The following is a 12,580-nucleotide window of genomic DNA, read 5'->3' as shown; positions in this document are numbered from 1 at the left end:
CTCCTTTCTGGCAACAATACACATACTTTGCGATGTTACACATTAAGCGCAGCAGAATTTGCCGTCATTGTTGCTTCACTTCGCACACCCCCGAGTTTCATTCAATCTATTTGCCTTTTTAGATAGACGCGAACTATCAACGTCGTGTCCTTTCTCTCCGGACCCACCTAAGCGACCAAACTATTTTTCTCTTATTTTTCGCAAGAATAAAGCATCAATCACCCATTTTTCTCTTTCCACGAAGGTTAACTACACACTCTGACAAAGCGACTAATATAGAATCGCCGACATTGTGCTTTTGTCACCTTTGTGAGGGCAACCTTGAAAAAGGAATTATTTTTTCCAAAGTGGACAAAAGCCGATTCATTTTAATATGTATGTATATCAAAATTGCGCAGGTAATGTGGACTGCTTAAGCTCGCGAATTTCTGAGGATCTGAGTCACAAGAAAAATTGCATACATGTGAACGTCTTCACGGTTAAACATTCAGTTTCAATTTGTCGTATTCATGCTTATTCATCCTATCCGAGTGCGACTCATGTGTGAGTGCAACGAAATGTTATTCAACTGTGTTGCACATTTAATAGTTCCTGAAATTGCAATTTCTGCAAATGAGTCGCCCCTTAAAGAAGGGAAGAAAGAAGCAGAGCCATAAGTACATACATATGAACATATCCTGCGTGGGGTTACAGTTCAAAGCGTTCGTGGGATGACAAAATCGCGTGATGAGTGAGACCCAAACAACGTGAAGGTGGGTCGACGACGGTGATGCAGAGAGAATGTAGTTTCCTGAGTAGAGGTAAATTGACACAGTCGACTCGGCGTTGCGTTGTCGAAAAGTCCTTACCGTTTGTTCCTCCTGCCGTTGCTGGCAGTCTGCAATTTGTGAGATTTAATGAAATTATTTAAAATACATTAACTTTTTGCCTGTTAACTGTGAGAAAACGTTTGATAATTGTTCGTATTCAACCTGAATAAGCTGATGTCGAATAATTCGACATTAAAATGTAACTTGTACTGCTAAATCTTGAAATTATGGACATTCTTGTTGGGATTTTCTTTTTCTTTCTCCTTCACACGTCGTCCGGTAAGTGTCTTGATTGTCTTGTTTCTTGGGTATGGTGACTATTTGTGCAAAATATAAATAGTTGCTTCATCATGTAAAGTTGCAGTTTGAGTATTAAATTACAATTGTTAGTTAAGGGATGCCAGAAGTCATGCGGCATGACTAAAAGATTTTTGTGAATGGTGCATATTTAGCAAGTGCAGTGACACAGTTAATATGCACACACGTACTAAAAACGGTGGGTTAAAGTGGAAAATTCACAAAATTGGGTTATTTAATAAATATTATGCGTCGATTATAAACTGAAGTCCATTTTTGACTGTTTCTTTTCCATACGGACTTCAACATTAGAGAAATACGAAAAAAAGAAGATGAGTTAATTTAACTGACTGTATTATTTTTATTGACTACATCGCTCTTCATCGCGTTTCCCTTGAATACCATTAGCAGAAAAAACATCACACAGGAGCACTTTCACAAAGCGTAGATATATTTGTTACCTAAAATTGTCATCGCCTCGATTTGTCGAAAAATGCGTGAGGTACAACTCGTTACATAAATGTCTAGTTTTGTCATAAAACAACACTGATCAATAAGCTCGTCAATTCTCATGTCTTGACCCTAGTTGACAATTATCCATTTAGAGTAACATATAGGGTGAAGTATGGGTAGGAAACACGAACAGTGACAAAATCCAGAACCCTATACCGTGCACATGAAACAAATACATAAGCGCTATGCGTGAGGGAAAGTTTGATGGAAATGATACCAGGTTGACTCACTTATTGCTTTATTGGTGACTGCCCAAGTAACCATTTGTTTTAGGAGAAAGCACGCGATTTCTCAATCAGCACTTACCAACCATGCATTCTCCACACTGATTTAGAAAGGGTGAAATATGTATGCTACAGAAGGCTGTGTGGTGACTAAAGGCATTTGCACTTAGCAAAAGGAGAACAGTTCCATTTGCTTGAATGTAAGATTATTTCATACATAAAATTTTAAACATCTGAATGCGAGTGACATATATGTATGTACATATATGTTGCAATCTTAGGGTTCATTGTCCTGTAATAAGGGTTAACGTTGAGATTGAATCAAATTTCGAATAAATCAAAATTGCTTTCCTGTCTTGAGAATAAGGAAGTGAAATTAGTAGTATTTACTTCACATTTACATATGAAATAGTAAACACTAAAATTATATTTAGTCTTTGTGACTACTTCTAATATTACTATTTATCGCAAAAAAGAGAAAATGGGTGCAAACCTGACTTTTCACTCATGGGGTGAAAAGGCAATTCAGAGGTGATCAACCCATTTCATTAACCACCCCGACATATATATTAGAAGTCAGCAATAAATATTTAGCTGGGCAAATCAAGTACGATAATAAGAAGGATTGGCTAATGCATGCCATAACCTTTGTCTGTCTGCATGTAATTGGGCAGCAAGATTGTCCTGACTAATTTACTCCCCGTGTTTTCTGAACAGGGACTCCAGCATATAGTTACAATCCTCCCAGTTCCTCCTGCAATGACGACCAATTACGACAGTGTGCTGACAACGCAGAGCCTGTTCTCCGTGGCTCGGACTTCGTGGTGCCTGCTACCAGTCGGGCCGTGAACCAGGTTTGCAGGTAAGATAAGCATGAAGAACGAAAGGTTTCTGTTTCCTAATCTGCATTTTCGTTTTCGTTCTGTCTGTGCTAAATTACTGTGTTTAATCTCTTGCAGTGTTTGGGTAGAACTGACCAACTGCATAGGAAACTATACCAAAAGATGTAAAAATATCTCGTTGCATTCCAGGCATATAACAATGACAAATACATAAATCTACATTATGCATTTTTAGGCCTGACTCCGAATAAAAGAGTGGAATTCGAAACAGCAACAAAGGATCCAATCTCCGCAATGACGAGTTTTTGCGGAAATCCCGAACAACAGAATGGTATTCAGTTATTGTTTTATATTACAATTACAAAAATGTGTACAATTTGCACCATTATAGATTACCTCAATCATGCTCCTTGCGTCAAGAGAATTACTACACAAGACAAGTATTGTGGCAAACAATATAAATTCCTGATTGATCTTGTTGGGGACGGTACAATAAAACAAGTCTGTTGGTAAGTCGTTGGTGTATCAATATTTGCGACCCACTAGGTGTGTACTAATCATCTAATCAACTGCATACATAGGAAGCAATAACGCATGGCTGTGACACGTCATTCTGCGTACCAGCCAAAGCACTTCCTTATTTTAAGGGTGACAAGTTTGTTACCTCCAAATGTATATGTATGTAGTTGTACTTGAGTAGTAAATGAAAAAGTATCATTTCACAGCTAAAGTGAACAGGTTGTACTTTCTCCTTGTCATTCGTGTCGTCTCAAATAAATTTTGTCCATTCCTTTGAGCACTTTTATCCAATATGTGGCATATGCTGAATCCATTCATTCATGGCAACAACCTCTCAGGTTGGGAATGAATATTTGATGAAAGAACATTTGTAAAATGAAATGCAGCTCGCGAGTTGATGAGGAAGTGAAAGTTCCGTACCGTACCCGCATCGTGTTGTGGTGATGATGATTGTGACGATACAATCAACACGAAAAACACCTCACAAGTATCTCGCGTGTAAAGTGGCTAATTTTTTAATGTAAATGGACAAATAAGAACTGATTAATTGAAATACATATATTAGTTTGAACGCTGACATATGCATGGCACATAGATGTACCGTAACGTTTGTCAATTTTAATTTTAGTGCAAGAGCAAAATTCATGAACTGTCTCATGGAAAGAACGCCTGAAAGTTGCGAAAAAACGAAAAATGACTCTGCAAAGAAATCTCCAACCATGTTAGCTGTAGCTCTGCTGGACAGCTCGCTGGCTTTTATGAGTCAAAGATGCGAATCTTCTAGGTACTGAGTTATTATTAACATTTGATTAACTCGATTACTAAAATTCTGCATACTGTATTTGTTTGTTGTCAGGTTTCAAGAATCAGATTGCCCTGGAATTGATGTGCCTCGAGAGAATAGCAAAGGTCCTTTGACCAATGCTGGACAAGACACTACCCAATTCCAGTTGGATCAAGGTCACCAACAACCCCAACAGCAAGGTGGGTGGATTGAGCCGAATGGGTCAGGAAGTTCGGCAAAAAGGCCCACAACGACGACCAAGGAGATTAAAGAACGACCAGTGGCTGATCAGTTCGCAAGCACTGCTGGTAACAAGCAACGTCCCCAAGCAAACCCTGGGGGAAGAGGAGGTTCCGGTGAAATTAGAGGAAATAGTGGTCACTTAGTCATTGGATTTGTAAGCATTGCAATATTCAGAGTCTTTATGGCATAGTTATGATTAGCCAGTCGATTAGTAGGCGACTTCACAAGAGTTGAATAAAAACTTATTGATACGATTCATGCGCAACACATGTGCGTTTATTCATCATTAATAGTCAACTGATAATAATAACATAATAATAATAGATGTCACTTATTCAAATCGATTTTTGACAACGTATCGTACAACCGTACAACCATGCCTCTTGACTAACTTGCTTATTTACTCCCATTTTGGTAATTTACATATAAAGGTAAATGGTGAGAAATGGAATATGTAACAAGTCATTGCAAATGGCTGAGAACAATACATGTTTAATAGGCAATGCTTTCTTCCTCATCTCTTTAAATGGCTATACTTCATTAAGTGTAATAAGTAATTATCACCTACTTAAATTACATAAAATGAACGTAAATGTACGTAAATAAAAATCTTGAAAAAAATGAAACGCCTTTACAGAAAAAACTCAAGGTTGACTTTAGAAGTATTCTCGAAATATAATTATTGTATGGAAAATTTATAAATAACTACAAACAATATAAAGGTAACTGTTGCAAAATGGTTTTCAAATTGCAATATTTCTTGTCTATGTAGGAGCAACTTAGGTAGTCGTACTAAGCAATTTTTTGTTAATAAACATCACAACTAGCGCGTTACAAAACTTGAGCACAAATAAACCTTATACATAAGATACATGACTAACATCTTTGTCTATGGCACTGACCAAAGCTATGGTCAATTACAAATGTTAGTACATTTACTTATCGAAATATCGAAAGTGTTGTCTTTTGTACTTACATGAAGAGCGAACAATTTTGTGTTATTCATCAACTTGATATCAAATTTGGAAATTTGTAAGCCGACATTCAACAAGCGGTATACAAGGCTTGTAAGTTTAACATATTTTTATGCATTGCCTCACTATCGAACCTCTACTTTTTTGGATTCAAGATTGTTACAGTAGTATCTTGACTAATAATAATGTGTATGTACGTGTAGTAATGTGTAGTGTTGACTGATAATATCTTGGGCATATTTGTGAGCGATTGATTATACAGTGGTTCACTATAATGTTAATAAAAAGTTTAAAGTTTGTAAAACGCCCAGAGATGTGATGCGTTTGTCAAATAATCAGTCTCATAAAATATAAAACTTATTTCAGTAAACAGATTCTCCAGTAGTTTAAAGACTTCATGGAAAGTTAATACAAAGCACACAAAATTATGGAATTGCATCACAGAAACGAAAGATCAAGAATTTGAGGAAATGAAATTGTCAGCTACATAAACTGTGTACATGTGTAGGAAATAAATAACAATACGGGTTATAATAATTAGAACTTGGCTGAGAGTGGGCTGGCTGCTGAATATTAAGCTCCAATTAAATAAACTATTGATTCAACCATGTATATAGCTGCACACATTATATGCTAATACACTGACTACACTCGTATAAAAAGTCTTAAACTTGCGTCTTGCGATCTTCTGTTACATGTTATAAGCGACGAAAATGGGATCCAACTGGTCCGCCAAAAATCCGTCTAAAATACACAAAATAAGTAAATGACTACTTTTTCTAACTTATTTATGAATAATTTTGAAAGTTTTAAAAACCTCGAAGGTGCATCCGCTGCTTTTCGCCTCGAGAATTAATGGGAACAACCCCAGGGTCGACAACCACGACCACTCCCACAATCAAAAAATGTTCTTCAAGCACTGTAAAGTACATAAAGTATATCTGATAAGCCCCACCTCTTTTATCGGGAAAAAAATATATTTATACCACCACTTTGCTATTTACGGATTCATTATCATGAAGCGTGGGCGTTATATCGTAGCGTTTGAGAGAATAAGATAAGAACAATTTTGTTACCCTTACCACAATTCGTCACCAACGGAACAAGGTCAAGGGCTTCACTCTCACTCCCTTCCAACTCCACAACCACAACCTGTAGAAGAAATTCCTTGTGAGATTTTACCATTCTCCAATATCAATTTATACTACGTTTTCTTACCAACAAATTCGTCCATGTAAAAACGGCACTATAAAACGACATCAAGATTTAAATTCAGTATTTCTTTGCATTAGATTTAGTAGACCGTACCATTCTGAAACCTTCTTGTGGCATCGCAAAATGCATATCTCAATATCAATGGGATGATACCGCATTCCGCGTAACATAATCTATGTAATTATTATATTAATTAATAAAAATTCATGAAAATAAAGTCTAACTTTAACAAGTACCATTTTGAGATAAAAATTCTATCCTAATTACTTATCATAAGAATAATTTGTACAACAAAAACAGAAAAGAGAGCGTCGAAGACGCTGATTGTAAACCCAGCCTAATCAACTTACTGTTTCATCCAAGGCTCCAACAACAAATACGGCATCGTGAAGCTCTCCATCAGCTTGAACATTTTCAGTGCGCCGTAGAAATCCGACTGTTGGGAACAAGAAACAAGTTAGTACAATCCAAAGACATGAGGAGGAGGTTCTGGCGCAACAGGGAATGGTGGAGACTTTATCATTTCCCATGCATATCTCGAATAATATAACAGAGAACTTATGTGTCTAACGTACGATATCCAGTTCTGGCGTACACCTCTCCGGTGGTTCCTGAACCAATAAAGTACCGTAAGATTAGTTGATCAAGGTATAACTATCGACGTTTGAAAATAATAAACTCACCAGTTACAAGGCGTGCATTGAAATGATCTGCATAGCTGCTTTCATCTCCGAAGATAGTGAAATAACCACCTGTGAGCAAGAAAATAAATAAGTGGTTTATAATAAAATTCCTTGGGTGTAAGCCACCGCAAGTCTTATTTGTTGTCAAATGACGTACCAGACGTATGGGGAGACTGCACCCAAATCTGAAATAATAAACATTCATGGTTAACCTCATTTCACTAAAATAATGAAGTACAAAAATGTATACTTCTCCGAGGTGAGAATCGCCGCACTGTCCCTTTGTATCAGGATTTGCAATAATAACTTTGGTTCCCCTGAAATTGCAATGAAAGTTTGATTTAAAAGCATTTCGTTACGTATGGGAAATTAATTTTAACTTACGGTAGAAGTTTTCCTGATTCCATAAGACACAAACTATGCGGTGCTCCTCGTTCAACTAAATATAATTCAACAAAATATTAACCAAACATCTTTGTATGTTATCGATTATCAGCCCACCCAAGCCTTACCTAAAGTAACTCTGTCATTTCGAAGAGCTCTAAGGTCTACGTAAACGGTCGATGGCTCAGGACTAGATGCACCCTAAATAGCAAATATTCATTCATGTGAGATGCTAGCCAAGGTGACTTGCTAGATTGATACTAAAACGTATTCCTATCTGTACCTGCAAACAAATTCCAATGTTTACGCGACACCCAAATGAAGTGGAAACAGCTCGTGGGCTCAATCCTAACGGTCCGAACAGTTTAGCTAAAAAGTCAATTATACGTAATTTTATCGCCATCAAACTTTACAATGAATAGTTAGGATTATATAATCCTATGTAAATCAGTACATTTCCATACTGATATGCAGGGTGAAAAATGTCTTTGTAACTTACAAAAACTTGAGGTAAGATTGATTCGAGGCCGTTCTTCTGCGACAACAACACACGTCCGAACACAAGCTAAATTCACGTTCTTTTGCTTCAAGAGTCCCACTGATGAACCGAGGCCCTTTGTGCATAGTTCCATGACACCGTAAGAGGCAAATGTGTCGCGAACTTTGTATTGACTGACGGCTGAGAGCCACAGACTAGGGTTAACTGTGAGCAAATTATTTATGATTAGAATCAGTTGATGCATACGAGACTCGAGTATATTACTATAAGTGTACTAAACTAACCTTCAACTTCTGAGGGCGGTATCAATATTGAGTGATGTCCAGAGTACACGCTATTATTCAACCATCAACAATTTTAGTTTTTTGGATCATAATAATTAATTATTTTATGCGTTACTAAACTAAACTTTACCTGCTTAAACACCACAGTGCAAATCCGAGTCCGCAGTATGGGTCCAACACCAATGCGACATGGCGAGACTAAAAGCGTTTCAATAAATGAATAAATAGCGAACCAAGTTTTACACATTTTAACGAAATTAAAAATATTTATACTCACGGGATAAAGTTCACAAGCGAGCTTCATAGATCTGCACAAAGACGTGACAGCTGAATGGCTGCAACAAAATGAATTCGTTGCCAATTATTCTGATATATATGTCAACTACTACAATTAGCCACTTTTTCGTACAATGAAGAAAAGATAAATCATTCCTTACTGCACACGGATCATTCAATGTGTTTTACTTGTAAATTAGCTCACCTCATTTTAATTCCAGCCAGCATGCCAGTAGTTGAAACACTAAAGTCCAGATAGGCAATCATTTCTGCAGTCGGGGCACGATAGATATTTGGCAGCTAGAATAAGGCAAAAACAAAACTTATTAAATGTGTAGTTCATTGTTTCATGACAAACATCACCGGTTTTTTAATGAACTTTGTTCAATTGATTTACAAATCTTATGACGACTCGTAACAATTTTCACTTTCTGTTCTTATGTACTGACCTTCCGCTTGGGTAGATCATCAGTATCCAACGTTAGTGGCCAAGATTTTATATCCACCACATTACTAGCCTCCTGTAAATGTTAATAATATTCAATACTTATTTTTGAAATTTTCAGTTATTCTAGAAACCCACCTTTGACTTTAGTAATTTGATGACGTTTTGTGTCGACAAGATCAAAACAGACTTGCTGACTATAAAATTTCATAAGAATAAAATCATATCAATAATAGAAAATTCAACCTCTACTGACAATGGAGAGTCTGACTACTTGTCAGACTCTCACTGTCGGTCTCGGACGCTTTGAAAAAAGTTTCGTCTACGTACTATTTGCAATCATTGCAACAGTTGGTAACGTTGTTTGTAAATTTTGTGGATGTGGTGGTCTGACTGTGACAGGTACGACACCTAAAAAACGCAAAACAATTTATTTGTGACCACACAAAAATGCAAGGCAACAAATTGCTGTCGAAAAATAGCTAACCTGCATAAAGACAACCATAGAAGGCTACAATAAGATCCAGTCCTGTAAATAAAATTAATACATTACGTTCTTATGTGCAACAAATTTAATCTAATGTAGATAGATAAGTTGATGCCCTCACCTGGGGGGTAGACCAAAGCGACGTGATCCCCTGTTCAAAAAAAGTTAATTTTTAATGCTATCGAATAAAATTAATACTTTCATCCAAAACAAATAAACAACGTTGGGTTTTTTAAATTACCAGTGTTAACCTTTGCCCTGTCTAGCAGAAGACATGCAACTCGTTCAGCCCGTTTGTGTAATTGCGAACAAGTCATTGTAGTAGAAACGGCCCCTTTCGAGTTAAGCAGTGTGAATATTACATGGTCCGCCGTAGACGTAGATCTGTTTAGAGCATCACATTCAAACAATATTAACTACGCCATCGGCATGGTTCTAAAATATAACAGTTTACAAATATAAGGGATCCTTACCTCCACTTCAAAATCTCAGAAATAAACTGGTACTACAAATAACAATGAGATTCGTTGAGACAAATGCAAATCTTATAGTACATGTATTATGTTAATAGAAACCTTTTTAGCGGTATCCGAGTCTTCGTCGACAACTCCTAAATCTCTTCCAGAAGCGGAAGCTAAACGATTTCCTTGCACAATATTCCCTACCATTACACTGGCTGGGCCAACATCCGAATGGATCTCACGTGGTTTTGGTAAATTTGTTACGCAAGTCTACAAACAAATTGAGATTTAGAATATTAGAATTTAAGTGTAAATATTTTGTACGGTAGGAACTTACATGAGGACAAAGGAGTACATTGGCAGGATGGAGGCTACCATCGAGAAACCGTCTTTTTGTCTAAAAGAAAAGGTTTATTAGTAACAAAAATATTATTAGTTCCATTTAAACATTACGACTGATTATGTAAGTCAATTCAAACCTCGGACAAATGAATTCCTCCCAATGGTGTTTTCGGTAAACAATTTGGGTTAACCAACACCAAACAATAAATCCCAACTTGATGAATAGAATCAACAGCTTGCAGAACTCTCGATAACCATTGAAAACTCTGTGAATGTACGATAATAAAAATATTTTTTAAGAGTGACTTTATGTAACTTTTGATATTATGTACCTCCTCTTCGCTACAATCAGGCCGCTGTTCCGCAATTACGCAAATTCGTTCATCTCGCAGCACTTTCACACTAAAAACCGCAATTCTGCCCCGATAAATAAATTTCATTGGCTCCACGGCCAGAACTGTTGCAATAATGTCATCAGCGTTGTGCTTTCTACCGCTGATGCTCATGAGTCCAGTTCGAGAACCACAAACGAAAACTAATCCGCCCTATAAGAAACATATTAAAATCGTAAAATAGCTGTTACACGTGCAATGACATATATAGGGTAAAATCGGGGCAGTACCGGTCCCAAGAATCCTAATAATCCACTGCGAACGTACTCTGCATCGCTTATTGTCGTCCCATCAGCCTGTAACGGCTGGACCTTGAAGGTCTAAAAACAATTTGAAATTACCATTAAATTAAGTTAACTTATTATGTATCATGTATAATATTTATATTTTGTTCCGTAAATTCTGTAAACAGTTATTTTGACAGCCAAGAGTCTCTCAATTTTGTGTACCTGATTTGTAAGTCCCTGTAGCCCCCAGTATCCCGACCCACTCGCAGAGCTGTTGACACAGATTTCTCCAACCTCGTCTGTTTTGCATAAACTTGGTACGCCATCCATCCTGACTACTACTATCACAGCTCCAGGCATTACCTGGCCACAATCCTTCAAACAACAAAACGCACACATAAAATAAACGTACATATATGATAAACTCTCTGAAAAACAAGCATACCTGAAGAGTTAACGAAGTCAGCGAATTTTCTTGGTCAACTCGAACAACCCCATAGCTTAATCCTTGCATAGACAATACCTATAAATCACAACAATAGAACAGTAATTACAGAATTTCAACATTAGCAAGATGGTTCCAATTATTCCAATCAGCAGACTGGAATAATTGGAATGCAGATATGTATTTGTATGAATTAATAATTTTTAATAATCAGCACTTACTCCTCGACCAGTAGCGTTCACACCGGCTCGTCCAGGTCTAAATAAATTGCAAAGTGATATATTTTATACAAATATAAATCACCTGCCGCACAACTTAGGATTCCAAAATAATTAAATACCTTCGAAGTGATACAGTGAGAGCCTCTGAACTGGAAGCGCAAGGACAAATAGCATCAGGTCGTAATCCTTTATTTTGGAAAACCGATAGAAACTGATCACAAGAAGACACTGGAAATAACATTAAAATAGTAATTTAATGTTTAACATTATCAATTGCAAGTTATTATAATTTAATTGTCCTACAATCATACTATTTTTTACTTACACGACCACGGGTTTGCGCCATCGGAAACAAGGAGCAATCTCAAGGATGCTAAGCTTATGTCGCGATGATCCCTTGTAGCCAGCAACCCCCAATGAAGATCCCGAGATTTCACTACTGCAATGCTCGCTGTTCACAATTAAATTAAATTGTGATTAGCCATGAAAATATAAACATCATTTGGTCAACTTTTTTATAACATACCACGATATTTCGTAATCATTTGCATCCATGATGCCGGGTTGACCTATATGAATGAAGGAATAACATTAACAATAATATGGTATGATTGAGGATTGTGTATTACTTACTTTCATCAATGCGTATGGTATAAACTAGAAAAAATGTACAATTATTTTAATTTATGTCACTGAAAGATATTGCCATAATTAGAAAAATAATTAATTAATCAACTTACAATGACATGCATTCCATTGAATACCGATGTCAAGATACTGTGCCACAACCCAACTTCTCGCTTGAAATCTAAGACGCACACCATAACTGCAATTTCGTGTACGTAAGAATATAAAATAAATATTAATTAAATTAATCTTTACAACTTTATTCAATCAAAGATATAAATTTTTAGGTGTTCTACTTACCTTCGCCTTCCGTATAATTGCATGCTGTCGTTAGGCTGCGACAATGTGCTAATGTAGCAGCTCTGTTGACTGTGACTCCCATAACTG

At 36.7% G+C, this 12,580-nt stretch overlaps 2 protein-coding genes across 7 annotated transcripts in view; one reads left to right on the top strand and one right to left on the bottom strand.

Moving 5' to 3' along the window:
* The first annotated feature begins 802 nt into the window (after positions 1-802).
* LOC110847968 lies at positions 803-4,487 on the top strand. Its single transcript, XM_022095041.2, has 7 exons — positions 803-1,088; positions 2,561-2,705; positions 2,803-2,849; positions 2,921-3,016; positions 3,077-3,194; positions 3,833-3,988; positions 4,061-4,487. The coding sequence occupies exons 1-7, from the start codon at positions 1,037-1,039 to the stop codon at positions 4,419-4,421; spliced, it is 975 nt and encodes a 324-aa protein (XP_021950733.1). The 5' UTR covers positions 803-1,036; the 3' UTR covers positions 4,422-4,487.
* Positions 4,481-12,580, bottom strand: part of LOC110847953 (disco-interacting protein 2) — a 58,937-nt gene continuing 50,837 nt past the window's right edge. For all 6 annotated transcript variants that reach the window (XM_022095011.2, XM_022095017.2, XM_035847040.1 and 3 more), the window contains 39 exons: positions 12,494-12,577; positions 12,307-12,392; positions 12,200-12,223; positions 12,093-12,135; positions 11,892-12,017; positions 11,686-11,794; positions 11,567-11,603; positions 11,346-11,423; positions 11,123-11,275; positions 10,904-10,993; positions 10,614-10,826; positions 10,419-10,547; positions 10,277-10,336; positions 10,054-10,209; positions 9,952-9,983; positions 9,720-9,862; positions 9,600-9,629; positions 9,479-9,520; positions 9,322-9,402; positions 9,130-9,188; positions 8,996-9,067; positions 8,752-8,846; positions 8,548-8,605; positions 8,401-8,468; positions 8,271-8,320; positions 7,987-8,190; positions 7,771-7,856; positions 7,616-7,688; positions 7,488-7,542; positions 7,354-7,420; positions 7,261-7,288; positions 7,104-7,172; positions 6,996-7,031; positions 6,771-6,856; positions 6,514-6,593; positions 6,424-6,451; positions 6,288-6,357; positions 6,023-6,124; positions 4,481-5,949 (listed from right to left, as the gene is read on the bottom strand). In XM_022095011.2, coding sequence (XP_021950703.1) covers positions 5,897-5,949; positions 6,023-6,124; positions 6,288-6,357; positions 6,424-6,451; positions 6,514-6,593; positions 6,771-6,856; positions 6,996-7,031; positions 7,104-7,172; positions 7,261-7,288; positions 7,354-7,420; positions 7,488-7,542; positions 7,616-7,688; positions 7,771-7,856; positions 7,987-8,190; positions 8,271-8,320; positions 8,401-8,468; positions 8,548-8,605; positions 8,752-8,846; positions 8,996-9,067; positions 9,130-9,188; positions 9,322-9,402; positions 9,479-9,520; positions 9,600-9,629; positions 9,720-9,862; positions 9,952-9,983; positions 10,054-10,209; positions 10,277-10,336; positions 10,419-10,547; positions 10,614-10,826; positions 10,904-10,993; positions 11,123-11,275; positions 11,346-11,423; positions 11,567-11,603; positions 11,686-11,794; positions 11,892-12,017; positions 12,093-12,135; positions 12,200-12,223; positions 12,307-12,392; positions 12,494-12,577 — 3,155 coding nt within the window. In that variant the 3' untranslated portion in view covers positions 4,481-5,896. The remainder of the gene's footprint in view (positions 5,950-6,022; positions 6,125-6,287; positions 6,358-6,423; positions 6,452-6,513; positions 6,594-6,770; positions 6,857-6,995; positions 7,032-7,103; positions 7,173-7,260; positions 7,289-7,353; positions 7,421-7,487; positions 7,543-7,615; positions 7,689-7,770; positions 7,857-7,986; positions 8,191-8,270; positions 8,321-8,400; positions 8,469-8,547; positions 8,606-8,751; positions 8,847-8,995; positions 9,068-9,129; positions 9,189-9,321; positions 9,403-9,478; positions 9,521-9,599; positions 9,630-9,719; positions 9,863-9,951; positions 9,984-10,053; positions 10,210-10,276; positions 10,337-10,418; positions 10,548-10,613; positions 10,827-10,903; positions 10,994-11,122; positions 11,276-11,345; positions 11,424-11,566; positions 11,604-11,685; positions 11,795-11,891; positions 12,018-12,092; positions 12,136-12,199; positions 12,224-12,306; positions 12,393-12,493; positions 12,578-12,580) is intronic.

The sequence above is a fragment of the Folsomia candida genome, unplaced genomic scaffold (assembly GCF_002217175.1).
Source record: "Folsomia candida strain VU population unplaced genomic scaffold, ASM221717v1 Fcan01_Sc001, whole genome shotgun sequence".
NCBI classification, from domain to species: Eukaryota; Metazoa; Arthropoda; class Collembola; order Entomobryomorpha; family Isotomidae; genus Folsomia; species Folsomia candida.
Note: the sequence above shows the minus strand (reverse complement) of the source record. Positions and strands in the feature narration are given on the sequence as shown.